This window comes from Notolabrus celidotus, chromosome 16 (assembly GCF_009762535.1).
Source record: "Notolabrus celidotus isolate fNotCel1 chromosome 16, fNotCel1.pri, whole genome shotgun sequence".
In the NCBI taxonomy this organism is placed as follows: Eukaryota; Metazoa; Chordata; class Actinopteri; order Labriformes; family Labridae; genus Notolabrus; species Notolabrus celidotus.
Genome location: NC_048287.1, coordinates 15,327,821 through 15,354,810, shown reverse-complemented (window position 1 = coordinate 15,354,810; position 26,990 = coordinate 15,327,821). Strand labels below are relative to the sequence as shown.

The 26,990-nt window shown below is 41.8% G+C and overlaps 1 protein-coding gene across 3 annotated transcripts; it reads left to right on the top strand.

The window, feature by feature from the left end:
* The first annotated feature begins 412 nt into the window (after positions 1–412).
* Positions 413–24,788, top strand: fam126a (family with sequence similarity 126 member A). 3 transcript variants are annotated; one of them, XM_034705083.1, is made up of 12 exons: positions 413–587; positions 12,291–12,372; positions 12,992–13,093; positions 13,298–13,477; positions 14,160–14,240; positions 14,329–14,444; positions 15,532–15,627; positions 16,459–16,575; positions 17,658–17,745; positions 19,930–20,092; positions 21,176–21,492; positions 22,755–24,788. In XM_034705083.1, the coding sequence occupies exons 2-11, from the start codon at positions 12,322–12,324 to the stop codon at positions 21,448–21,450; spliced, it is 1,269 nt and encodes a 422-aa protein (XP_034560974.1). In that variant the 5' UTR covers positions 413–587; positions 12,291–12,321; the 3' UTR covers positions 21,451–21,492; positions 22,755–24,788. The 3 variants fall into 3 exon arrangements, with proteins under 3 accessions (XP_034560974.1, XP_034560972.1, XP_034560973.1); XM_034705081.1 differs by lacking the exon at positions 21,176–21,492; XM_034705082.1 differs by lacking the exons at positions 413–587; positions 21,176–21,492 and adding an exon at positions 4,165–4,292.
* Positions 24,789–26,990: the final 2,202 nt, after the last annotated feature.

Genomic DNA, 26,990 nt, shown 5'->3' with positions numbered 1-26,990 from the left:
TTTTATGCTTCAATCAAAATGAATGTGTAAACTGTTGTCATATGATATTTTTATTTCTTGCTGGACATGCATTTTACTTATTTTTAGTCTTTTATAATACTCTTGTGCTGATATGAACCTATGGGTCTGAAATAAAGTACATCTATCTATCATAGTATAAAAAGTTATACTTAAAAAAAATATGTTTTCATCTACCAGTTAGAAAATTGCTTATTCATGTGATTCATTAAAAGCATTTTTGGCAGATCACCCTGCTGTCAAAGAGCACAGACTGACAGCAACAACCTACCATGATGGTGGAAATTATGAATGTACAACCTGGCCTCCAATCTGATTGGTCGCTTGTTTCAGGGGCGCGGTCACTACATTAAATACTGCTCACTGATTGGCCGAGTGGCCTTGTCACATCCATTCGACCCAGTGTGCTCGCCTAAGGTAGTCTGAGTGGAGAAAGTAATGAAGATGGAAGGAGCTGATGTTGATGAATTATTGAGGAGATTTATGAAGTAGCGGAGTGATAGCTGTTTATTCATCTCGCTAGAAGGAAAGAGGACAGCGATACCAGGAAATCGACAGATAGCATGCCAGTAAGTAAACAGCAACTTCCCCTGGTTTACTTGGTGTCGCGCCTTAGCGAAGCTAGCTAACTAGCAAGCTAATCTGGAAGCAGCGATAGTGACAGCTCGAAGTCATTCAGCAAGCCGACACAGAGAGTGACGGCGGGGGATTCATTTGCAGTAGCTGGCTGATGCTGGTTAACTAATACACAGCATTATATAATAGGGAAAGCTAATGTTTTCCATTGAGCTGCAAGTTATTGGAGACAGACCTGTTGTTTAAACGTAAGCAGGGGTGCCCGGGTTGTCATTGGGGCAAACTAGCTGGTTAGCAGTGAGCCTACATGTTCATTTTGTGGTTGCATTATAGCATGAAATGTGACAGTACTCATAATAAGGAAGCTTTTCAACACTAACGAAGCAATCAGGTTGTTGCTGTAGTACATTAAGACAGGGGGCAGACGAGTGTGTGTGTGTGCCTTAGTGTGTGCCAGGAGCTTGGTGGTGGAATACCTGTTAAGATTCTCCAGGTGATTCCGACCTGTGTGCGTGTGTGTGTGTGTGCGTGTGTGTGTGTGTGTGTGTGTGTGTGTGTGTGTGCGTGCGTGCGCGGGCGCCTGTACGACAGACAGGCAATGTTAGATAATGCGTTGTTAGGATTTTTCTAATAGCTGTCATGTGATGCAGCTTTCCTCTGTAGTACTCAGACACAGTTCAGGGGTTTCCTGTCTGAGTGTGAATCTTGGCAGTGCTGTTGTATGAAATGAGCCATCATTACTGTGCTGCTGTTAACATAAGAACAACATGCGATTTGCATTCTCTGTCCCTCTCATAGGCTGTGCTTCTAGCTGTGTGCCAGTGATGGTTTAAATCAGATATACTGTAGACAGTGGTGGACAGTAACAGAGTAAATTTAATTGAGTACTGTACTTAAGTACATTTTTTGAGTATCTGTACTTTACTTGAGTATTATTTTTTGGGGGAACTTATTACTTTTACTCCTCTACATTCAGAAGACAATTATTGTTCTTTTTACTCCACTACATTTCTATCAATGCTCTAATTACTCACTACTTTTGCTTTGAAGTCAGCTCATGAATTTCCTTCTCTTTTCTGAAATCTGATCCCTAAGACAGTAAAATGTGTCTCCATGGTTGAACATGGAGCAAACACAGAGCAGATTTCACTCAGATCAGGCAATTCATTTAGAAGTGGTAATGATGGCTTTAATTCTTCACCTGAGCACCCATGTACATATCTTCAGCCGTGTTAGAGGTTTTTGAAATGAAGAATGATACGTATCATTTGAAATGTTCTCCTTGTTTCCCACTCTGCTCAAACATACAAAAATGGACTTTCCAACCTGAGAAAGTGTGTTGAGCTACGTAACATTTGTTTCATTCCAGATGAACGTTTCAAACTAAGTTGTCTGTGCTTGGAGTAACTAAGTTTCTGTTTTATTCCATGGTATAGTTTTAGAGATTTCAAGTAATGTTTTCTAGATAAACATAATGTAACAGAATGTACTTCTATGTATTCTTGACTGCACTCATGCTTTGAAAATACAAAGTTATGAGATATTTTAAAAAGTACTTTGAATACTTAAGTATTTTTAAAAGAAAGTACTTCAAGCAAGTAATAATCTGACAGAGCAACTTTCACTTGTATTGGAGTAATCTTTGACCTAGAGGATCTATACTTTGACTTAAGTAATGAAGCTGTGTACTTTGTCCACCACTGACTGTAGGTTACAACTTGATTTCGAGGTTACCCTTTGCTTGGCAGCATTAAATGTGTGTGTGTGTGTGTGTGTGTGTGTGTGTGTGTGTGTGTGTGTGTGTGTGTGTGTGTGTGTGTGTGTGTGTGTGTGTGTGCGCGTGCGCACGCGCGCATTAATGTTTATTTATGCCTTTGTCAACAGGGAAAGGCTTAACCTCCAGCAATAGATGAGTTTGTTTGGTGGGGGGTGATTGTGTGTACTGTTAAAGTGGTGTCCTCAGGCCAGGGTCAGATTTGGTGAGTGTTCACACGTTTAAGCTATAAGCAGGCTTGGGAATGTGCCGTATCCATAGCTGCTGGTTGTCTCTTGGTGCCTCTTAATACTTTTTGACAGTAAAGCCCGCCAGGTCGTGGAGCAAGAAGATGGTGTGCGCTCTGCTGTCATCCAGCATCACAGCTACAGTCACCCAATGCCAGAGGTTTTGTGAAATTTCTTGTGTTTTGATCGATGACTACAGTCGCTATGCCTTCTCTTTTTGAAAAACAAGTTCAGTTTAGTTTCAATCCAAAGTAAATTTTTGTAGGCACTAATAACCAGCATGCAGAAACATTTGAATCAAGCACATTTTCTACAACAAAAACAGTGTTTAAATGTGAAACCTTGGGCTCAACTTTAAGTGTTCATTAGGGAGTTGTTTTACTCTGGCATGAAGATAAATGGAGAGGAAGAAAGGCAGATAAAAGGCAGAGTTAAACAGTAAATTCTGGGATCTTAATCACTGGTGTCTTCAGGCTCTCTTGATGCGGCACGACAGGGAATTGGAGGGGAGGAGAGAGGAGGAACGAAGACGCATCACTGGCTTAAAGGCAATGGAGAAAAAAAGCGTAGGCTGCTATAAGAGGATTCCTCCCTGTCAGATCTCTCTATCTGTCACCCGCAGCAGCAAACACCACACACAAACCACACACTCTGTTGTCATGTCTACTTCGCTACAGGCAGTACCCTGCTATATTTGTGTGTGTGCATGAATGTGAAAGAAAAGCAGAACCTCACAGCTTAAAGCAACCTGCTGCTATTGAAGAAGAAGACCTAGGGGAAGCAAGGTGGGAGGCGATGATGCAACAGGGTTAACCGCAGGCCAAGACAGTCCAAATAAAGACAACAGCATGAGAAAGATGTGATACAAATTGAAACAAGATGTCAAAGCAAGATGCTTGAGTTAAAGGAATGGATCGCTGGTCAAGATGTGAGTGTCTGGTTTGTTGGAGGCTCTGCCCTTTATTACCAGTGTTACATAACGCTGACTTTACCTTTACTTGGACATCAAACAGCTTCTCAAAATAGTTCCTTAATTAATGGCTTTTTCTTCCATTCAAGTTGAAAGAAACTCAACAGCCTTTTGAAGGTTGACAATAGTAGTTGGTAGATTTTTCACAGAGGTATACTGTTACATTTCCTGTTTCCTACTTTGGTTTTAAGTGGTTTGGGTGTGTCTTTACAAGAGTTGAGTCAGCTTAGCATACTTCAGAAAGCATACACTATTTTTTTCCTCATTCGATCCATGTTACAACTCTTCATTTTCCTGTTGCTGTAACCCCCTGGGGAAGTCATTTGGGTGTCAGTGCTATTATCAGCCTAACCAGTAGCTTGTCGGGCTTGTCTTGCACCCTGTACCACAGGAAAAAGCAGCTGGGGCAGCTTTAAAAAAAACCACCCACTTCGTCTTTTTCTCTCCCTTCCTTTCTGCCCTCCGTTCAGGCCTTCGATCTCATTGGCCAACTCACTTCCTGAAAGGTTCCAAAGCACAAGTGTAATAGGAACTGTGGTAATCAGCAGGCAGGGATATGAATGTGTGTGGGTGTCCTCCTAAGTCATTCTCACATGAACTCCCTTGGATCTCCCTCCTGCGCCGGCTTTTCCCAGACAGGTAGGCTGAGCACCAAAGGACATTTTCGCATTCAGAAGGCGCTGATTGTCCTGCTGTTTCTCCGAATGTGAAGGGGCGTGCATGTGTGGTGAGTTTTTTCTCCTGTTGCTCTGTCAGGACATGTGAACACACTTACAACAAGGATTAGGAATGTAAACTGAAAGGAGACCTGTTTGTGTTGGAAGGAGGAGTCAAAAATAAGCTCATTTAGTATGCCAGCCCTGCTTGTTTTGTGTGTGTGTGTGTGTGTGTGTGTGTAAGCGTGTGCGTAAGCGTGTGCAAGCGTGTGTGTAAGCGTGTGCGTGTGTGAGCGTCTGTGTGTGTGTGTGTGTGTGTGTGTGTGTGTGTGTGTCTTAGAGAGGCTTGGACACCAGAGTGGGTGTAGATTCAGAGGGAAAAAAAGCTGTCAACTTTTGCTGGCTCACAGGAACAGGTTTTGTCGTACCAAGCAGCAAATAAACACACTTGCACACACACACTTGTGCAACGCATGACACATTCTCCATCACTCTTTTGCAAGCAGTTGGCCTCATCAGAGCTTAGAGTTTGTGAGAAAAAAAAGGAGCGAGCCACAGCTAGGGTTAGACCCATTTCTTGAGCTTGTTTACATCACAAAGAGGTGTGTGTGTTTCATGTCTTGGAGGGTGCCGGGGGCTGCCCAGATGAGAACCTAATGAACTCTCCTCTTTTATTGACCCCTCTATCTCAGTCTTCTTCAGTGATCCCTTGGGTTGTCATGCATTCCCTTTATCCCGCATCTCTTCGACTGTACATCCATTCATCTCTCCCTCAATTAATTTACCCATTGATCTGCTTTCTGTTCATCCCCCTGTTCTGCCCTTCCGCCCCTCTGGTGCATTCATCATGCAGCTACTTGTTCATCACTTCACTGGTTTGTTACTTATTCTCGTCAAGCCTGCTTAGCCACTTATTCCTTACACTGATTTATTCATGCCTGTTTGTCTCTGTGTGTGTTTGTGTGTGTTTGTGTGTGTGTGCGTGTGTTTGTGCTGGTCAGTGTGCTAGAGTTGCACAGAAAAAGCTCACCAGCTGCTGCATCATTTAAGTGTATCTCTGGTGTATATTAATTTCTGCTATCATCTGTGAGTCCATAATGACATGGAGATAGCTAACAGTTAGTTATCCAGACTAAGACGGAAGACAATCATCAGCCTAATGACATAATTACGCTCTGTGGTGTACTCTAAGGCAATTACTTTTCTATTTTCCTCCGCTGGTTGCTGTTTGCACTGCTGTCTCCTGGGGTTTGTATGCAGCTTTAGATCCAATCATCAGCACTTGTGCAGGTAAGTAGCCCAATGTGCAGATTTGTAGTCTATCATCTTGAGGGAAATAATCTAAATGCAAGAAAATGAGTGAAGTGTATTTATTTTGACTTTAGATTTATTGTTTCATTTATTGAGAGGCTTCCACAGTCTGGTGTTTTTCTGCTCTTCTGAGCATACAAATGTAAATCTTTGTTATGGACTGTTGAACCACTCTCTGAAGAGGCCAACTGTGACAAAAATTGAGCAAACCAAACAATTGATTAATTACAGACAAAACCAGCAGATTATTTATAGGCAAGGCAAGGCAACTTTATTTGTTTAGCGCATTTCATACACGAGAGCAACTCAAAGTGCTTTACATTAAAACATTAAAAGCATTGGAAACATTCAGACAAGCATGAAAGAGCACAACTAAAATGACAAATATAATAAAACAGAAAAGAAAAGGAAAATTAGAAATATATTAAAAATAAAATTTGCATTTAAAGCAAGTTAAAATTAGCTAAGATAGGAAGGCAGTGGAAAATAAAACGGTCTTAGTCTTTGATTTGAAACAGGTGAGAGTTGGAGCGGACCTACAGCTTTCAGGGAGTGTGTTCCAGATATGTGGTGCATAGTAACTAAACGCTGCTTCACCATGTTTCATTTTGTTAATTAAAATAATTCACATTGGCTGCCTTTCTCATTGTCTTGCTTACTGTTAGAACAACATTAACATCTTGATTAGACTTTTACGATCTGTATAATAGCTTGAACTCAACTCTGTAATACACAGTGAGGCAGATATGTGGGTGTTTCCGAGTTCGGTTGTTGATGCAGCAAGGACTGAATGAGCAGTCAGTGAATCAGTCAGCTATTATTGAAGAGGGAAATTGTCGACAACTTAAACAATCAATCATCATTCTAGGGGAGCTGCACAAAGAAAACAAAAACTGCTAGAATTGCAATGTGACTGAATGGAATATCCAAACTTGCAGACGCTGCAATGTTTTGATGGAGGTGAAAATACTTAATTGATTCCAGGCCAGGGACAAATTCAGTTGTTATAGTTGCTCTTATACAAAGTATAACATTGAGAGTATATAAATATTAAAGCTACTCGGGTGATTCTTGTTGGCTGGTTGTGAAACAAAATAAATTAATGTTGATGTCTCTTTAAGACCTACTCAAGCAAATAAGACCATCAACAAGAAAAGTCACTGTTTTTATGTAGTTATTTTGAATGTCTGAAACCACTGACGGAGGTTTCTGACAGTGATTAACTACACATTGCTATTTCAACCTTTTTTCCCATGTACCACTGCAAAGATTCAAAATGAGTGATGCATCTTGTTGCAAATACAGTATCTGATAAAATGATCTTGTTTTTAATAATGTACAGTCATATTTAGGGATGCACTGAAAATTCAGCCAATGAAAATCTTCGGCCAGAAATGGCAGAAAAGTGCATTTTTGGTTTTCGGCCGAAAGACTTTTATCACTGAAACGACACGGCCGAAACAGAATGTTGTGATGACGCAAGCAAAAACCGCGGCCAGTACGCGCTTGACTGGATAAGGGCCAACATGTCTGCATCCGTTATTCCTTTAATTGCAGCACTAAAGCGTCTTCTAAGCAAAGAGGTTGGAACGGACGACGGAGTGAAAACAATGAAAAGTACACTCTTAGAGTCTGTCAGCACCCGTTTCACTGAGATATATTCGGATCCTCTGCACTTCATCCCAACTGTACTTGATCCGCATTATAAAGATCATTACTTGGATGTTGAAATAAAGCACGCGCAAGAAATGATCGAGGCCGCGATGGATGCGGAGAACCCGGTTGGAGACAGAGAGGCACACAGCGCAGGAAGGAGAACAGAGCGCAGAAAAAAGGACTCGTCCTTCTGAACCAGATGAGGGGCATGCACCCTCGTTGTCTGATATGTTCAATGAGATCCTTGATTTTAGTGAGTTTAGTACACAGTCAGAGCCATAAATGCAATGGTAGGGGAGACCAGGGATAGTTGTAACGTTTTTGACATTTCCGTCTATAACTTTGAGCTCTTTTAACCCAGTGTGTTCAAACTGCTACACAAACTAGCTTCAAGTTACTGCTAATAAATGGCCTAGAACATGCCTGTGCAACACAAACAGAAAATGCATGGCTTAATCTCAAATCCAAGAAGTGAAATGTTACAACTGTCCCCGGTCTCCCTACTAATAATTTGCATAATAATTTGTTTTGGTTTTCGGCCTTGGTTTCCTCATTTTCGGTTTCGGCCAAAAATTTCCATTTCGGTTCATCCCTAGTCATATTGCATGGGTTTTTAACAATTAAAGTACATAACATGCAAAGTATAACTTTATATTGACATAATCACATGTTTCCATGATGTATGTGAACATCGGATCGTTTTCCAATGTTGAATTTCTGAGGAGTGAGGTATCTTGCATCGGTACTATCTTTGTAGAGAGTGCTGCATGGGACAAACATAGACTGTATGGTACATGGACATAGTCACCATGACGTCATCCATTGGTTTTAGGAAGCAGAGTTTTGAAGCCTGGCGCCAGTAGTTGCCATATTGAAAATTCTGACTCAACCTAACTTTTGGATGATCTAACAAGAGGAGAGAGATTGAGTTGAGGGGGCAGAGGCAGTATTTGAGATTTTTGATGTACCTAAAATAAAATCCTGTTCAATTTTAGATAACTTTTCTGTTGATTTTTGATCCACAACTAGTATTTCAAGGGGGAATATTCCTCATTATTTTGAGGTTTAATGACGGGGTTCAAAAAGGTTCATAATAGATTAAGAAAGTTTGTATCTGCCCCAGTAAACTACTTCCGCCTGCACTAAACTCTGAGTCCTTAGTAACTTGTTAATGGTGAACCACTTTTGATCATTTCATGTATTTTGACATAAATGCATCAAGTTTAAGATCCTTATTCGCTTTAATGAGCAGCTATAGCCATTAGTGTGAGTGTGAAAGCTGCTGATTTTAGTCTGTAATCATCTTTTTTCTGGATACAGATGTTAGGTCTAAGATGCCAGAGTGGACAGAGCTGCCAGGTAAAAGCGACACTGTAGGAGGAGAAACATCCTTTTACAGGTCTGACTCACCCACACTCTAATCACAGACTTTTCCATTCGTCATTAAGAAACCTTTCCATTAAACAGCTTTAGATTCTCTCTCCTCCGCATAGTCGTCACAAACATTACACAAAAAGCAGAACCACAAAGGACTAATTTCTCTAAGTGGAAGCTATTCTGCCTTATAATCCTTCCCCATTTCATGAGTCACCAGCTCCCCTCCCCCTTTGTCGTGCCTGTCTATGGTACAGTCCATAAATAGACACCTGGCTGCCATGGAGGGACCAAGCACACCAGAGTAATACAGAATAAAGCATCTGGATGTGTGAACGGCAGATTAGAGAGCAGGAAAGATAGAGAGAGAGAGGGGAATGAGGATGAGTGGAGGAACAGAAAGCACACAGTGAGGACGGGGAGAGGAAGAGATGAAAAATCAATCATTTATTTGTCCACATCGGTATTTCCCATATGTCAATAATCACATATTCTATTTATATGCATTAAAAAAGTTTCTTTTTAATCCACTGTGATTTTTAATCCGGTCTATGAACTTCTGCATCTGTAATCTGGTCTTTTTTATTATTTTTTTTATCCAAACTCTCCTCTAGAGTATGCTTCAACCTTTTCTTATCACAGCTGGAGAGATTAATACTTTCAAGAGGAGATAACGTGGAAGCGGAAGAGGTTTTAAAAGATGGATTTATGCCACCTTCAGCTCCGATTCGAGCACATGTTTCTGCATGACAAGTGTGCTCATAGAAGGACTTCTTCTTCCTCTCTCCTTTCTCCCAGCCTCCGTTACCAGACTTACCAAACATGGACTTTGTTTCTGCATTCAACAGCCTATTTAGCCTTGTGCTTATAATTTCAGAGCGCTCAGACACGACATACTCAGCAATGAAAACAGGCTGATGGAGGAAAACATTCAAATCTCTCTGAGATGCAAGGAGACTCTGTCCATCGCCTGAAGCTGATAGCATCTGTCTCTGGTCAGTTGCTTCTGGTGACCGTCACAGTGCAGAGGTCATGTAGCTGACTCAAGTACATCAAAAGATGTTTGTGTATTCCCAATGTGCCATCACAGCTTCAGGAGATCTCAAATGAATAAAGATTTAGTTCACATGTTTATTAAAATAAAAAGGAAAAGCAGGAGTTTGTTACGCTCGAGAAGCTTGAAGGAGACTGACGAAGCATCTCTTGAGAAGGCTATGATGATTCTGTTTGGTACTTTGCTCCAGACTGTAAGATCTGAACAGCTATGAGCCGTGCCCAAGCTGCAACCTCCAGCCTAAAAATATGAGTCCAATGCGGAAGTGCTAAAAACTGCAGTTCTTCGAGGATCCGCTTGAGGCTGGCTCCGGAAGTACCGGAAACCACATACACACCAATTATAAAAAGCCGATCTCTACAGCAGAAATAAACATGTTTACAGCCTGGTACAAAAGACGAGTGTAGTCTGGATAGCTCATTTCTCTATCGGCACACACTGTGGTGGTGGTGGTGGGGGGGACTAGATGCTCTTTGGCATTTTAGCAGTATTTGTTAACATTTAGCTTGACCCACTGCTGTGTCTGATAGCAGTTACACTGAGCTACTGGTTTGTACGGTGGCCCTGAAGGACAAAACAAATTTACAAAAGATGAAACACTTTTACAAAGTTGGAGACAAATTTACATTTTTGATTTTTTTTTACATTTTCCAAAACAAAATCACATCTGCAAAACACTTTTACCAAGGCCAAAACAAATTTACATTTAAGAAAACAAATTTACCAAAGATGAAACACTTATACAAAGTTGGAGACAATTTTACAAACGACAGAACACTTTTACCATTTCTGAAACAAATTAACATTTCATTTTAACGGAAAGGGAATGTACCAAATACTGGAAGTGATTTGGAAGTGATCGAGTGAGGGGTCACTTGGGCTGTTTCCGAAACGGCCTGCTACAAACTACTTACTAATGTAGTAGGCAGTAGGTATTGCCTACTACATACTGCGTTTGAATTTAGTATGTAGTATGACTGTTCTGTTCGATCTGTCATGCAGCATGCTGAGCTAGACTTCGCTGGATTTCTGGTTTCGGAAGGCGGAAGTAAACAACGGCGAAGCCGATAAATAAAAAGCTTATTTAGCATCCATTTATGATTTAAAAAGTTAGGAAGTAGTATCTATGTAATTTGATAACGTTCACAGCACCCCAAAACGGATTTCCTCCCGTCAAAAAATGAGGAAAAAGAAAAAGCAGAGCGAGCGCTGTGCATTATGGGAAACAGTACGCGAGGCAGACTGGTCCGATGCATACTGAGATATTTTCCCGAATCAGTAGACATCCGGGGAGTTTTGGCATACTGCAGATTTTGCTCTTGTTCACATACTACTTACTACATACTGAATTTTGGACATATCAGTACGTACTGCTAGTATAGTAGGCGATTTCGGAAACAGCCTTAGTTTGTTTTGATGGAGAGAAACCAAACAGAGATGGACATGGTTTACATATTAGGACATTCTCGGGTCTCAGAGTGAGGTGTCAGACCTCAGATGAAAAAGCATCATGTCTCCGGAAAAGCTCTGTCATATCTCTGCCAAACCTTCATCATATGTCAGAATTCAGATGAAACGGCCTCAGACCACAGAGCCTCAAGCTAAATGGAGTCAGGCTAAAAGGAGTCAGACTTAACAGTAAAATTGTTCCATCTTTTGTAAATTTGTTGTCATTTTGTTTTTAATCTTTTATTGAATATTTAAGGCTGTGCTCAGTCTCAAGAGCTGTCAACATAGTCAGATTGAACCACACTAAAAAATATTGTCTTAATATCTCTGTGTTCAGTTTAACAGCAGTACAAACAAACGCTGATCTGACCTACCTCTCCACAGCGTTGATGTTTTGGAATCTTTAAACCAAAATCCCAGCTATTGTTACTATCTCTCTGTTGATGTGTCTTTCCATTGTTTTATCTTACCCTCTCTCTCCTTTCTGATTTCCAGACATCAATAAAACCCTTTTATCTTTTTTATTAAAACACAGACAGAAAAGGGATTAAAAAAATAAGTTATTTTGAGCAAAAGGAGACAGGGTTTCCTGCTAAAGATGCTGCTTTCACACAATTTGAGTGAAAGACAGAGAAGTTGTGAAGTGGATATTGTAAGTGCTGTGAAGGATATAGTCAGGGATGTCAGAAATAACAGGAGGGAGAGATGAGTAAATATTAGTGAAAGCAGGTAAGAGCCTCTTATTCTGTCTGTAGATCAGGGACTGCCTGTTCAACAAGCATTCAACTCCAGCACCATGAAATGAATATGTTGAAGCCGGCCACGTTTTCTCTCTGTGTGGGTGATGTGTTGTTTTTTTTGCTATTTGCAATGCAAGCCTGAGTTGAGATGAGGTTAGGTACTTGCTGCAGAGGTGTGTTGTATGTGTGTGTATGTGTGTGTGTTTGTGTGTTTGTGTGTGTGTGTCTGGAGAGGAATGAGAGGGAAGGAGAGACTTATGTTTTCTTTGGAGTTTTGAATCTATGCCTGCAGCGTGTACAGTCAGTGTTCACCACTGCCGTGACATTGTTTGCTGTGTGTAGCAGCATATTTATAGCAGGATACCACATAATAGCAAGCTGGCAAACATAGAGGGAGCCTTGTTAAAGCTGTGACTGCTTTTGTGCACTCTCTGTATTTGCTTTTTGTCAATAATGATGCAGAGCATGTTTTTAATTTCTTCCAGGTAGAGGCGACTCCACTGCAGATGAGGGAACATGTTGGCTATGGACCAAGGAGTGGTGGAGGAATGGCTGTCAGAATTTAAGGTACAGCTGCACTCTGTGTGTAAATGTGTGTTTTTGCAAAAAGCAATATCAAAAAGCACACGCCTCTGCTGCTGTTTGTTATTGGCAACATTTCTTCCTCACACACAAACACACACACACTCCCTGAAGTGCCTGCTGCCAGAAAATTTCTACTCACACATGAGCACTCACCACCTAATACGTGACGGCTACAGAAGCTGAGGCTTGTCGAGGGGTAATATTAGAGGAGGAAATTAGATTTTCCTATGGAGCGCACGAGGAGCAACCTGTCGTCCACTCTCAGCGAAGCCAACTTCTAAAACAACCAGATCAATGCAGCACGCCTGCACTTCCAGCAGTGAATCAGAATGAGTTGTATTGCTTCTACTCACCTTATTGATTTCAATTGTCTTATTTACCGTGTTACCATAATATTCTGCAGACTCCCGAGCTGAAATCATACCCGTGTGTCCTGGATTCAAATCAATGTGCAGCTACGGATGAATCCAAACAGATCAAATTCAGACCACATCAACAAATGTTCGGCTTACTTGTCATGCTGTGTGTTTATTTTTAGATTTTAGTTAAGTCAGTCGTGCTTGAAAACTCAGCTGTTCGTGTATGTGTGTGTATGTTTTAGACCCTTCCTGACAGTGCTGTGTCCAACTATGCTGCCTCATTAAAAGACAAAGGTGCCCTGGTCCCTGCACTCTACAAGGTCATCCGAGAGAACTACAGTGATGTATGGAAGCACACTTTTATGTTCTAATATATGCATATTACACACACACTTAGCCCAACATTTTGAGCTTCTTTTCATATTTCCAGTCCAACAACTTACCTGTACAACTAATGCTCTTCTCAAAGTCGTGTGCAAAATGTGTCACAGCTGTAGTTAAAAGTGTTACCTTGTACCTGTGTTCTGTGCTTTTCTCTTCCTCCCCAGTTGCTGGAGCCTGTGTGTCACCAGTTGTTCGAGTTTTACCGCAGCGGTGAGCCGCAGCTGCATCGTTTCACGCTACAGTTCTTGCCAGAGCTCCTGTGGAGCCTCCTGTCCGTCAGCGCAGCCAGAGACCCCCACACCTCGGGCTGCATCGAGGCCCTGCTGCTGGGCATTTACAACCTGGTAGGTGGGAGGTTGTGGTGTGTGCATAATTGAGTTTTCGGTTCCACATTTTTTATGTCACAACTGATCTCTTTCACTCATTATCCGTTTCTAGGGTCAGAGCATGTGTTTTGAAATGTTGCTTTGTGCACTTTCAGCCTTTGTAGACAACTGTGCATGCTCTGTTTCAGGAAATACAGGTTCGAAAAAGGGAATTGAAAAACAATGACTTTACAAATATGAATGGGTTGCTCCTTTTGACATGCCCCAAGCCTCCCACAGAGAGCCTGTACTTGTAGTCATCAAAGTGTGTTGACTTCTATTTCCTTCCATTTAGGCTCTCAATGTGCCGTCTGTCTATCAGCAAGGCAGTGTCCTTTAACTTCCTCTTCCAATAACAGAATAGGTCAACTGTCACTCAACCCCCTAGCTGCTTCTCGTTAATCTAATTGACATTAACATGCACAGAGGGGAGACCGAAACCCCGGGGTTTGTGTTTGTGTGTATGATTGTGTTTACACAATTTACGCACAAATAACTGAAGAGACACGTACCAGCAGGATGAGTGGGGAAACCGGGACCCTGAGGTCCACTCGCAAACACCCACTCATTTTTGATGAGTGTGCTTGAAGAGATAAGCTTTTGTTTTTCCCGCCCACGGACACATTTTCTCATTGTCTTTTTTGTGTTTTCTGTCTCACAGGAAATAGTTGATAAAGATGGACAGAGTAAAGTGTTATCTTTCACTGTTCCTTCCCTCTCCAAACCCTCGGTGTACCACGAGGTGAGTAACAAACCAATGCACACTAAGATTTTAGTAGGTGAAATGTTCTTCAGTCTAAAAAGCTTTGACTTGATATGTCCTCCTCCAGCCTTCAGCCATCGGCTCCATGGCTCTCACGGAAGGTGCTCTAGCCAATCACGGGCTGAGCAGGGTGGTGTACAGCGGGCCGCACCTCCAGAGAGAGAACTTTACGGCACAGAACAGGTAAGAAGCATGACGCACAGACTTGTTTTTAGGTGTGATGCATCAAAAATGAGCTCTTGCAAGGCAGCATCCCATGTAGGACAGGCAGCAAACAACAGGAATCTTAACCCAGCATGATGGAGGATGAACAGTCTCGCAACATGTTTTACTTGTCGGTATCTGTTGTGAAGTGAAGTGTACTACAAATACCCGAGGTCCGGGACGCTGGTGGCCTAGTGGTCTAAGCACTCCACGTTTAGAGGCTACAGTCCTTGTCGCAGGGCTCGCCGGTTCGATTCCCGGCCGGTCGACCATTTCCTGCATGTCCTCCCCCGCTCTCTACTCCCCATGTTTCCTGTCTCTCTTCAGCTGTCCTATCAAATAAAGGCAAAAGGGCAAAAAATATAACTTAAAAAAAAAAATACCCGAGGTTAACTCTAAAATCCTTTGAGTTCCGCTGTCTCCTCTCCTCTCAATTCCCCAGTAATAGAAAGTTTAGCATCTGCCAGGACCAATCATTGCATGCATGCTACACTAGCTGCAGAGAGGCCCATGGCAGTTGGCTTCACTTCAATGTTGTAGCTGTTAGGGTTTCCTAAATTACTGTAATGAGGCCACTGTGCAGCCAAACGCTGAATGCCATGGCTGTTGTTGAATGTCCTCAACTGTTTCCAGTCCTTCTTTGTTTTTATCCATTTCCATTCAAGCTGAATGGAATCCTTTTATTCTATAATAAGGAGATTTTATGTTGCTTATTAAGTCTGGTAGCTTCTTTCAGCCAGATCGGGAGACATTTTCAAAGTCTGATCATTTAAAGCAGGAGTTTTTAGAAGTAAGTGTTTTAATCAGAGTTTTTTAAGTGGAATCTAAGTGGCTATTTTTTCACATCATAGTGTGTTTACAAAAAACAACAACCAATATGAACCAAAAATCAATATTGCATGATATTTTACAACAACACATTATGATGCAGATTTGAATAAGCAAAAGGGTCCTTTTTTTTTTTTTAGACTTGATATTTTTCTTTTGAGTGTTAAATGATATTACATCATGTTAACACAGCTGGACAAAAGGCATGCCATTTAAAGGTTGGGTTTTTGTTATTAAGATTTGAGGTGCTGACCTTCCTGTTGCTGTGCTACAACGCCGCTCTGAGCTATATGACGTCCACCTCCCTCCAGTCCCTCTGCCAGCTCAGCTCCAGGTAAAAACATGCGCCCACACACACACACACACACCCACACATATATCAGAATAACTTAATATCATACTGCTGTGACCCACGGGTCACTTTGTCATGAAGATCGGAGTACTTTTACTTACATGCACGCTGCAGTATTATCATATGACCTTTGTGCCATTTTTTGATTGTTAGTGCTTCTGAGAAGGCTATTCCACACACACACACACACACACACACCCACACACACACACACACACACACACACACACACACACACACACACACACACAGACACACACAGACACACACAGACACACACACACACACACACACACAGACACACAGACACACACACACACACACACACAATATCTTTCAGATCTTTGCTCATCTGATCCTCTTATATACTTTGCTGCCAGGGAGAGAGCCAAGATACCACTATTTGGTAAAGAGCTGCTATGAGCACAACCAGCTTTGTGGTTTTGTCTCCGATAAGCAGAGACTGACAGAGGAGTGATTAGCCTTGATTTCCTTTCCTATACTGTGAACAGTATGCAGCTATAGCTCCTATAGCTCCTAGTGCTGCACAGGTGAAGCTGAATCACCATTTATTTATTTATGTTGCAATTGTTCTGATACCTGTTTGGAAATAATGAATGTTCTAGTTTTACTCTCTGATATTATACAGTATTTTAAATCCTGTGGTTCGTTTTGTCAACCATTAGTCATAATGCAGTGTGCATTGTATGAATAAATTGCTTCAACACAACTGCAGCCGATCTGCTCCCAAATTGCATCTCTCCTGTTTTCACTTAAGCTCCTCTTTTGTGTTTTCAAATGCTTATCCTCCAGGGTGTGTATATGCGGTTACCCACGGCAACAGATACGGCGCTACAAAGGCATAAGCTCACGGCTCACCGTCACGTCAGAGTTCCTGGTGCAGCTCATCACGGGGATACATTACGCCTTGTAAGTGCACACTGGTAGACTCACTGATTGGCTCTTTAATAACTCGTTTTAAGTTCATGTACTTTCGAACATTTTCATGTGCTCCATCTCCCCTTGTTTTTTTTGTTGGGGGTGGGGCTGGACAATGTCATGACAAATAAACATGATGAGACGGTAGCTTCTGTAGAGGTTGACATTCAGAGTTATCACAATGCACAGTTTGAATTTAGTAGTTTAACTGTAGTGGCTCGTAAATGTTAATCATATGAAAGAGATTTAAAGGGAGCAGAATGATCTGCAGAGGTCCTCTTCATTCTACAAAAACTAACAGACCCAGTAATTAGAAACCTCTAAAAAACATTATATCGTATATCAGTGCATCTTTATTGCTTTTCAGCGTACAGGACATCCAGTGAGGAAAGCCTTTAGCCAAACTGGCGCTAGTGTCTGTTTGCTTATCATAATGTTAACATTCCTGTGTCAACAATTATCTCGTAACTGAAGGATATTCAGTAGTTACTTACACCCTCGTCTTTCTGCCTCTCAGTTCATCCACTTCTCTCCATCATTGTTTAAACGATGCTTTGCAGTGGGAACTTTAACTTAACCTTGACTTCAAGTTCAAACAAAAAAACAGCAGAACTGGCTTTTTTTTTTAGCCATTTTTTTCCTACAGTAAAAGCCGTGGCAGTGTGATTAATCTTATGAATGCCCAGCTTTGTTTGTTTTACTAATTTACTAATTACCATATCTGATCTCTTTCTTCCTCCAAATGCTGTAGACATGTTGATTCATAAATAACCTTGGCACTAAGCAACAAAATAACCAACTCCAGTCTGCTGTCTTAACCAATATCCTTAGAATATGTGCACTGCGGTCCAGCTCTGCTCTGATGAAGCTGTTAAAGAAGCCCTGAGGACTTCTGCTGCAAACAAAAGTTCTGATTACATCCAGTGTCCTACACGCACACATCATGTGTGTATGTATCGTTGTACAAGATGTACACTAGGAAGATTTGCTCACAGAAAGAAAAGCTGCAGTGTATCTTTGATCTGTATCTTACACTCATATGTTGAGATGTTTATGTTTGTGTCTGTGTGTAGGTGTAACGGGGAGGTTGAACTGGGTTCCAAAGCACTGGATGACGTCCTGTATCGAGCCCAGCTAGAACTGTTCCCTGAAGCTCTGTTGGTGGGTCCTCTAGTATCACATCTCTCTTCTGTGTGTGTGTGTGTGTGTGTGTGTGTGTGTGTGTGTGTGTGTGTGTGTGTGTGTGTGTGTGTGTGTGTGTGTGTGTGTGTGTGTGTGTGTGTGTGTGTGTGTGTGTGTGTGTGTGTGTGTGTGTGTGTGTGTGTGTGTGTGTGTGTGTGTGTGTGTGTGTAGTAGACGTGTCTGAGAAAGCGCATGTGACTGACACACACATGCCTGCCTGTAGTTTTGTTTTTTGCACAGCACACTATGTTGTATTGTGTTGGGCTCTGTGTGTGTCAGCAACTGCAAGCAGTGTAATCCCACTAGATTATTTACATGCTTTCCACTCTGCTCAGTTAAGCTATAATCCTTGAGGCCCAGGGAGTGGAGGATTGGACCTAAGCTCAGAGTATTACTACACAAGTCAAGGTGTACTGCTCCACGACAATCAAAACACCACCACTAAGGATGTTGATAGGATTTGAAAATACTGTTTAAAATATAGAAAAGCTACGTGGACACATGCCATGAACACACCAACTCCCATGAGAGTGGGGGTTAAATGTCTGTTTTATCCCGAAATGTTTAGATGTGTTTACTTGTTGCAATGCAACACACCAGGTGGCAGCTAGCTTAGCATAGCACGGTGACGTGTTCATCATGAAGCCAATGAGAAGCAGCCTGTCAGACAAAAGGCGTGTTGTGTTGTGATCGGGATGCCTTCTACCTCGTGTTCAACAAGATCATTAGCACAAGGGCCACTTCAGGATTTCCTGTGAGATTAATACGGGAATACTTGTGAAATGAAGCAAAACACAAAGAATGTTTGTTTTTCTTAAAGCACCATTCTGTGTAACTCAGCCAGTTTATGCTAAGCTTTGAGCTTTATCCCTGTTCACAAATCTGGTAGAAATGGGATTATGATCGGATGTTATTGGTTCAGTCACATGATCTTAAACTTCAATCTTACTTAGGAAGAAAAACACTTCTTAGAAGGACAAGAGACACTTCTTAGAGGTGTTGTGTGCAGGAGTGGGATCTTTCATTGGTTGGAAGATGAACTTTAAAATAAATGTGTATATGTACCTGCAGTACAGTTCTACTTAGTTTTCACAGGTGTAAGATAAAACTGGAAGCACACTTTCAGTCATTGCTAAGATTTCAGATTATAACAAGACACTTAGTATAAAATATGATCATTCAAACTTCAGAACCTGCATCATCTGGCTCCAAAAACAGCTTTGGTTCTATTGTATTTCTAAACGTTAGACTACACTGTAAGTCATCTTGAAGCAGTAATACATATATCCGCTTTGAAAGTGTATCAATAAGGCCTTTTTTTAAATGATGTCACATACAAAAAGGGACAGATTAAAGGTCTATATCAATCAATCAATCAAGCTTTATTTATATAGCACCTTTCATACAAATCAATTGCGATTCAAAGTGCTTTAAAGCGATTAAAAAATTACAATAATAATTATAATGATAAAAATAAAATCTAATATGATGATTCATCATAGAGCAGAAATAGATATAGAAGTAGAGACTAATGCACACCAATTTAAATAAAATGTATATAAATAAACAACAAAGGGAAATAGTTAAGAAATAAGTAAATAAAGAATAAAACATGACGAGTTAAGACGTTAAAAGATAAAAGTCTAAGATAAATAAAAACACTAAAATAGTAATACAAAAAAGCAATAAAATAATAAAAATTGAAGAATTTAAAATAAATTTAAAAAATAGGATGTAAAAAAAAAAGTATAAATGATGAATTAAAAGAAGTTATAAAAAGCATACATAAAAGCCTGACTAAATAGATGGGCCTTTAATTGACCTTTAAAAATCTCAATATCTCCAGCTCCTCTCAGATCCTATAAGCCACAAATTCTTCTTTTTTTATTGAAAAAACCTTTGTAAACAGGGTAGACATTTATTGATTGCACTTGTATGATTTCAGGTATCAAGGATTGACATTCCCTTTGTCTGGAAATGTAATTATAGGGTCAACTTTTATATGGTCACATGGTTTTGTATATGTAATATCAGAATTTTCAACTGGAGGTAAGTAAGGCATATAGTAGTTCAAGGTAAAAATCTGAGGCAGTCACTTACTGAGCAAGGCTGTTAAACTCTGAAGCTGTAATGTTTTCATTGTGTTCTTCACCTCTTTCTCAGGTGGGTAACGCCATCAAGTCGTCGCTGCACGGTGCAGCACTGAAGAGCAACAACAAAGAGGGTGCACGGAGTATCCAGGTGGAGATCACACCGACCTCCTCCAGGATTTCCAGAAATGCTGTCACGTCTCTCTCTATCAGGGGACACCGCTGGAAGAGACACGGTGAGATTTAAACACAGGGGGTGGGGCTAATTCAGATGGGAGGACACACAAGTGTGGGAATCGTCACAGAAAAAGAAGAAAAACTCTCACATGGGTTGATAACATTTTTTAAACATATCACGATCGCATTTTACTGTATTATACCAAATAGAATCTTTTGAATGAAGAACAAATCCATTCCAAAGGAGAGAGCGAGAGGTTGAGAGGTCTCCATCGTTCACTTGCCCTAACTTCTCTAGTTTCACAGTCAGTGTGTACATAAGTGTTATTGTCATCCCTCCTGAGTTTGCTAGCTGTCCATCTCCACTTTTAGAGTCTCTCCATTACGGTCATGATTTCCTGGATGATCTGAGTGAGGCGAGTGTCACAGTTTGAGAGAAGTCAGTAAGAAACGTGAGCACAGCCAAACAGGGAGAATCAACAGCGCACATGGAGCTAATTTAACAGAAAGAGCAATCCAGAGAGCAGGTAGTGTATTAGGTTTGGAAATCATGAATATTTACTGTGTTGTGTAATACGAGATCTATACTGAAGGAACTCTAAAACATTCAGATGAAAAAGAACGGATCAATCTTTATCTTCAATTAGCGTCAATGATAACAGACTGCATGCAGTTTGTAAAAAGGGGGTTTATCCCATAATTGTAGAGTGCAGATGAGGCAGGCCAATTACAGCTCTCAGTTTGTTTAATGAGTAGGTTTCATTGTGAGATTATCACCCCTTATTCATCTCACGAATCCATGTTGGGATCCTCTTGAGGGCAGATGCTGAAGGAAAATTTGTATCAAATATTGTGTAATGTGTATGGGTGAGGGCTGGCCCAGTACGGTGTTTGTTTTTGTCTTCATGTAGCATGTTTTTTGACCATGTTATATTCTGTAATTATGATTTCTGTCTTTTTATTTTTCTGCCATCACATTGATAACCTCTGTGTGTCTTGTGTCCCTGTGGTCGTGTGTGCCTGTGCACATGACCATCTTTTTGTTCTTCATGTATGTGTGCATGACACCTGTCTGTCTGTCTATCTGTGTGTGTTTGTGTGTTTGTATATACAATGCCCCGCCTCCATGCTCCCTCCGCCAGAGTCCCAGGAGGTGAGTGTAGAAATTGACGCTGCACAAGGGGGGGTGGCCATCCCCGAGATCAGTGTGACAGGCGTGAGCGGCGAGCGAATGGCCAACGGAGACTCCCTGCGGCCACGCCCTGAGAGCGACATGATTGGCAGCGCCTCCGAGGTCAGCCCAGACCCTCGGGTTCACGACTCCGGCACCCGGGGTCAGGAGGTCAGGAGGCAGAAGTCTGTGAGGCGGATGGTGGAGAATGAGGGGTCGGCCTCCACAGGGAGGAACCAGTACTAAGGTCCCCTCCTTCCCCCCTGCCCCTGTCCTGGGGTAACCTAGGTAACCATGTGCGGGGGCGCAGTCTGAGAAGCTGCATGATGACTTCCCACTTTTACCTTTTTGCGCTGGGCTCCAACAACCTTGCACTTTTCCTCTCATCTGTCTATCAAATGTCATTTATTCATTCACTCACTCCTTTGTGGCTGAAGCTTTCTCACCAAGTTCTCCTGCTGAGGGTCCTTAAAATCAAATTAATTATTAAAGATCTAACTAAATAACAGATCAATAACCTTATAAAAGATGCATAATAATGAAATGGGCTTTGCTGAATCACACAATCCTATTAAAGCTAACCGCTGTCACACAGAGACATAAACAACAGATATCAGAATAGTTTCAGGAGCATTAAATATGGCGCACATACTTTCGGAAATTCTCCACCAGGAAATTGAACTCGAACATTTATTTATGGGTCTTCTTCCTGGTTTTACTGGAGGTTGCAGTAAGCCTCTGGGTCTCTTAAAGCGCACCTCAGTACGCCTCGACACGTTACCCCCTGGGTTGCACCACGAAGCAGATTACTTCCCTCTGACTTGTAGCTAGAAGCTGAGGAAAGATATGCAGGTCTTAAATTATTTTATTATTTTGATGACTGCTGACCTGTTATCAACCCAGAACCCAACCATGAAAGATTTGATCACGACCTGCCTATCTGTCTTTGTACCAGCTGTTTACAGGTGTTCTGTTACTATGGAAGCATCAGATCAGTGTGTGTGTGTGTGTTGGTGGTTGAGGACTCACACAGGTGGATGCATACCTTTAAAGAAAGCAGGAAAGATTGATAGATGTGTGTGTCGATAGAGACAGAGGTTTTACTCTATGTCTTTGTTTACCTTCTTCTACTTTCCCTTTGTGGTCTTTCCAAGGCTTAAGTCCTCTCCTGCCTTTGGGTCAAACATGCACTCCTCTGCCAATAAACCACTGACTGTTGTCTCACAACACTGCTGGTTAATCTAACCTGTGTCCTGGGCTAAAATAAAGTTATTGCACTGTCTCCAGGTGGTGAGATGTCCCTGTTAGCTTAAGCTGCAGTGAACAGGCACCACCTGCTGGTCAGTGTCAGAACTCTTCTGTCATGCAACCCAACACAAAGTTCAAAGTCCGAGCATTGAACTCATAATGGTGCATTTAAAGCACTTTTTGATGGTGGTAATCCTAAATTCTAATTAGACCAGATTGGTTGGATGACAGATGAGTTTTTCCCCCCTCCACATGCTCCGGTTTTTCATTCTCTGTTTTCTCTTCCCCTCTCTGTCCCACAGACGCAGTGGATCTGGGTTCCCCGGATGAGCTGATGGATATTTCGGAGGTGGATGAAGGGGTGTGGCCAGGTGGGGTGGGGCCTGACATGACCCCTCCTACCATCACTATCAGCAACAGCGTCACCACGTTGAACCTGGGGGCCAAGGCCATGAAGAAGTGTCGGCTTGGTGGGCGCTCCAGCAAAGACAAGGACAAGGAGGCAGGCCTTCTAACAACCGGCCGGGCTGCCAGTGAGAGCGTGGAGCTGTCCGTCAAGCGACTGACACTCACTTCTAGCCAATCAGTGCCCAAGGCGGGAGCTCTCACCAGCCTGACGCGCACTGCCAGCGCAGTCTTCTCCCGCTCATTTGAGCAGGTGGCAGGTGGAAACGCGCCTCCCAACAGTAACCACACCGCCTCTGAGGCCAGCCGCTTCTCGTGCAGCCTTCAGGAGGACGGGCTGGGGTACTTGAGCCCAGCGCCAAACCACACGCAGCGCTCTCCCAGCATCAGTGTGCACCTTGGCTCTGACCTTTGAACCACTTGTGAACCCTCGATCCTGTGACCCTGTACCTGTGACCTGGAACTCCAAGCCATGCCAACGAAAACGGACCACAAACACATGAGCAAACACTCCCACCAGTTCCCCAATCACTCCATTTTAACGTCTTTGATTGTCTGTGCTGCTGCCCTGCTCTGTAAACACATCCGGAGCGCCATCAACTCCCACCGCTCCTCCTATCTCAGCCAGCAGTCTCCTCTTAGCCTGATGGAAGTTGGATGTCAGGGTTTGACCACTCCCAGATTCAACGATTTGTTCTAGTGCACTGAAGTTGTGCCAGGAAAAAAAACTGCACTCCATTGCAGAGTAGCACATTGTGCACTGAAAACTCCTTACTTAAAAAAACTGTGTGGAAAAGTATTTGAAAAATATTTGAATTGGCATCTATTGCCCTGCATGGCTTTTCCATACGTCCATCCTGGCCTCGGGTCCGTCAGAGGGCAGATGTTGAGTGTGTGAGCATGCTTGAGTGTGTACTCTGTCTGTATGTCTGTGTGTGTGTGTGTGTGTACACTTGTTTTGTAGAACAAAGGCTGCTGATTGATGCAATGAACAAGGTATGATTCTACAACTTGAAAGAAGTATTTCTTCTACTTTTTTCTAAAGAATAACTGATCCCTTCCCATAGCAATACAAATTTGTTTTTCCATTGTTTGGGAACATTACCCATTTTTTTACGTTCAAAAATCTGCATTCTTCTTGTTCTTCTGGCACTTTCCAAAACTGCTGTGTATTTGATGGAAAAATTAAAACTTAAAATTTACAAGGAAGTTCTGATCATGTGGAGAATGTGAGTGAATGATTTGTTAGTATTGAATTTTGCACTTGAGATCAAACAAGTTGTGTTCTCAACTTTGGTATTTTCTTATGATGTACAAGAGAGGTTTGACTCTTGAGGATGCTATTTTTCTGTGAGATCTATACATACTTTGTTGCTCCATGTGTTAAAACCACACAGACTGCTCTGGTCTTTACTGAGGTAAAATAATCTCATAGATCTGAATAACGGTTTTAAAAAACTGTAAGTGAACCTATCTCTGTGTACTCTGCAGTGTTTGGGGCAACAAGGCATCTTTACCCTTTGTCTGATCAACCCACTATTCCAGTTGTTTGTAGTACTTTGGTGATGTGTCGTATGTCTCCATTGTTGTTCACATCACAACACAACAGGGTGATTGCTCTTGTACCAAAATATTTGAATTGAACTCCACAACCCACCTGCTACATTTGATGTCCTGCAAACATTCATGCTGCCCCATCCTCAAGCAAAAGTGTGTCCTGTTGTCTGTGTACTAGACCTGTCCAGTGTCAATACAATAGCTTGGTGGGACAATAACAATCAAAGTGTTTCTGTATGTTGATTTACAGAATGTAAATGGGTAATCTCTTGTTGTACATCATACTGTTGTACTGAAGTTGGTTTATTTTGGCCTTTCTATGTCTGAAGATAACACTGCTACAACTTCTGGGAATAAAGTGTTTATATATTTCATGTGTGGTTGTTGTTTCACCCTCAGACTCAGAAAAAAAAGTAAATTGAGTGAAAGGGTTAGGTAGGTGTTTTTTAACAGGGTTATAAGAGGTACTTCTCCATAATTATATTACCCGCAGGAGAAGCTGGTCAGCTCGGGCTACGCTATCGGGAAACTGCACGGTGAAGCTACACGGAAGCTAGGCTATCAACCACTACAGAAGGGGTTAACTGTAGCACGTCATTTATAATTTAACAAACCCTACTCCATAATGTGAGGATAAAACTGAGAACCATGTTTTGGTAACTTCAGGCTTTTCTAATTTTGTAAACCAGAATAAAAAGAACATATTCAATCCGACTACCATTATTCAAGAGATTATAAATGTGTTCAGCAGTTTGGTGGGTGTCAGTCAGATAGGTGAGGAATTTGGTAAGGTCGCCCAGAGGGTCAAAACAAACCATTACACAAAACACAACAACATTACAGAGAACACAACAACCCTTAACAACACTCATCATGTTGCCTATCCTCAACACCATGAGGCTGCTTAGATGAGCTCTCTTCTGGAAGTCTTTTCATTGTACCATTTGGATATTGTACTTCAAAAGCAATGTTAACACTACGGTGTGCCGAAAATGTTTCATTAGATCTCCCATGGACTGTCCCCTTCAGGATTCAAACCATAGACTGTATAAAATATGGATGTAGTATACGTGACGTCAACCATCTGTTTCTGAAGCGCTGTTTTGAAGCCAATCGGCGGTGGCAGCCATATTGCTGCTGTCGAGCGATTGTGACACAAATAGGTGAGCTTTAGGGCTCCTAGCCAACAGCTATAGTGTTCCCACCTGTCAATCAAGTCAGCTGTGCCTCTCATTGGAAGACTCGTAATCTCAATATCTTCAAAATTGCTGTGTTAGAAAAAAAATCACCCCTGTACAGTGTGTGCCGATCAAAAAATGAGCTATCCAGACTTCACTCGTCTTTTGTACCAGGCTGTAAACATGTTTAATTCTGCTGTAAAGATCACCTTTTTTAATTGGTGTGTATGTGGTTTCTGGTATTTCTTGAGCCAGCCTCAAGCGGATCCTTGATGAACTGCAGTTTTTAACACTTCCACATTGGACTCATATTTTTAGACCTGAGGTTATCACTGGATTCAAACCCAGGACCCTTGCATTGAAAGGTAGCAGCCCTGTCCACCACACCACAGGGCAACTCTGCAGTACTTGGCTCTTTAGGTCTTTTCATATCACATTTTTTTGTAGTAGTCTGAAAGCACAGCTCATGTACATTTTGAGCAAGGTGTTTCATTTCCATCTCACATTGGAAGCCCAAAGTGGGATTTTATTCCAGAACCATCAGATTGAAAGGAAGCAGGCCTACCCTCAACACCGTAGGGCTGCTTGAAAGAGCTTTTATTTGTAGGCCTTTTAATTCAACCATTTGGACATTGTACATCCAAAGCATTGCTCAAACTACAGTGTGAGGAATGTGTTTCATCTCCATCTCCCATGGACAGTCCGCACCTGGATTCAAACCCAGGACCCTTGCATTGAAAGGCAGCAGTCCTGAACACCACACCATGGATCCGCTTGTCAGTGCTTGTCTCTTTAGGTCTTTTCATTTCACCATTTTGTTGTGGTTTAAAAGCACAGCTAAACCAAGAAGCAGCCAAGTGAGGGGTCGTGAGAGATCACACAACATTCACCTGCAGAGCCAGCTATTATGCTCACCATGGTGCACCTGGCAGAACGTATCTTCCTGTTGATCTGAATGTCAAAAAGATGCACGAACTCTTCCGCCATCAAAATGAGGAGCAGATGGGGCGCTGGTGGCCTAGCGGTCTAAGCGCCCCACATACAGAGGCTACAGTCCTCGTCGCAGGGGTCGCCAGTTCAATTCCCGGCCGGTCGACCATCTCCTGCATGTCTTCCCCCGCTCTCTACTCCTCATATTTCCTGTCTCTCTTCAGCTATCCTATACAACAAAGGCAAAAAGGCTAAAAAATATAACTTTAAAAAAAAAAATGAGGAGCAGATATCATATGCTGTATATTATAGTGTATTTATGTATGACTTTAACCTGGGTTTAACCTAGCCACTGAAACTGAAAGACCAAGAACTCTCAGATGAAAAAAAAATTTTGGGGGATACTTATTACTTTATTCCACTACATTCAGAAGACAATTATTGTACTTTTTACTCCACTACATTTCT

Excerpts from the sequence above, each read along its gene's own strand:
- fam126a (XM_034705081.1), top strand. The coding sequence starts at position 12,322 with ATGTTGGCTATGGACCAAGGAGTGGTGGAGGAATGGCTGTCAGAATTT. Across the intron at positions 13,094-13,297 it reads TCCGAGAGAACTACAGTGAT|TTGCTGGAGCCTGTGTGTCA; the intron begins GTATGGAAGCAC and ends CTTCCTCCCCAG. Across the intron at positions 14,445-15,531 it reads AACTTTACGGCACAGAACAG|ATTTGAGGTGCTGACCTTCC; the intron begins GTAAGAAGCATG and ends TTTGTTATTAAG.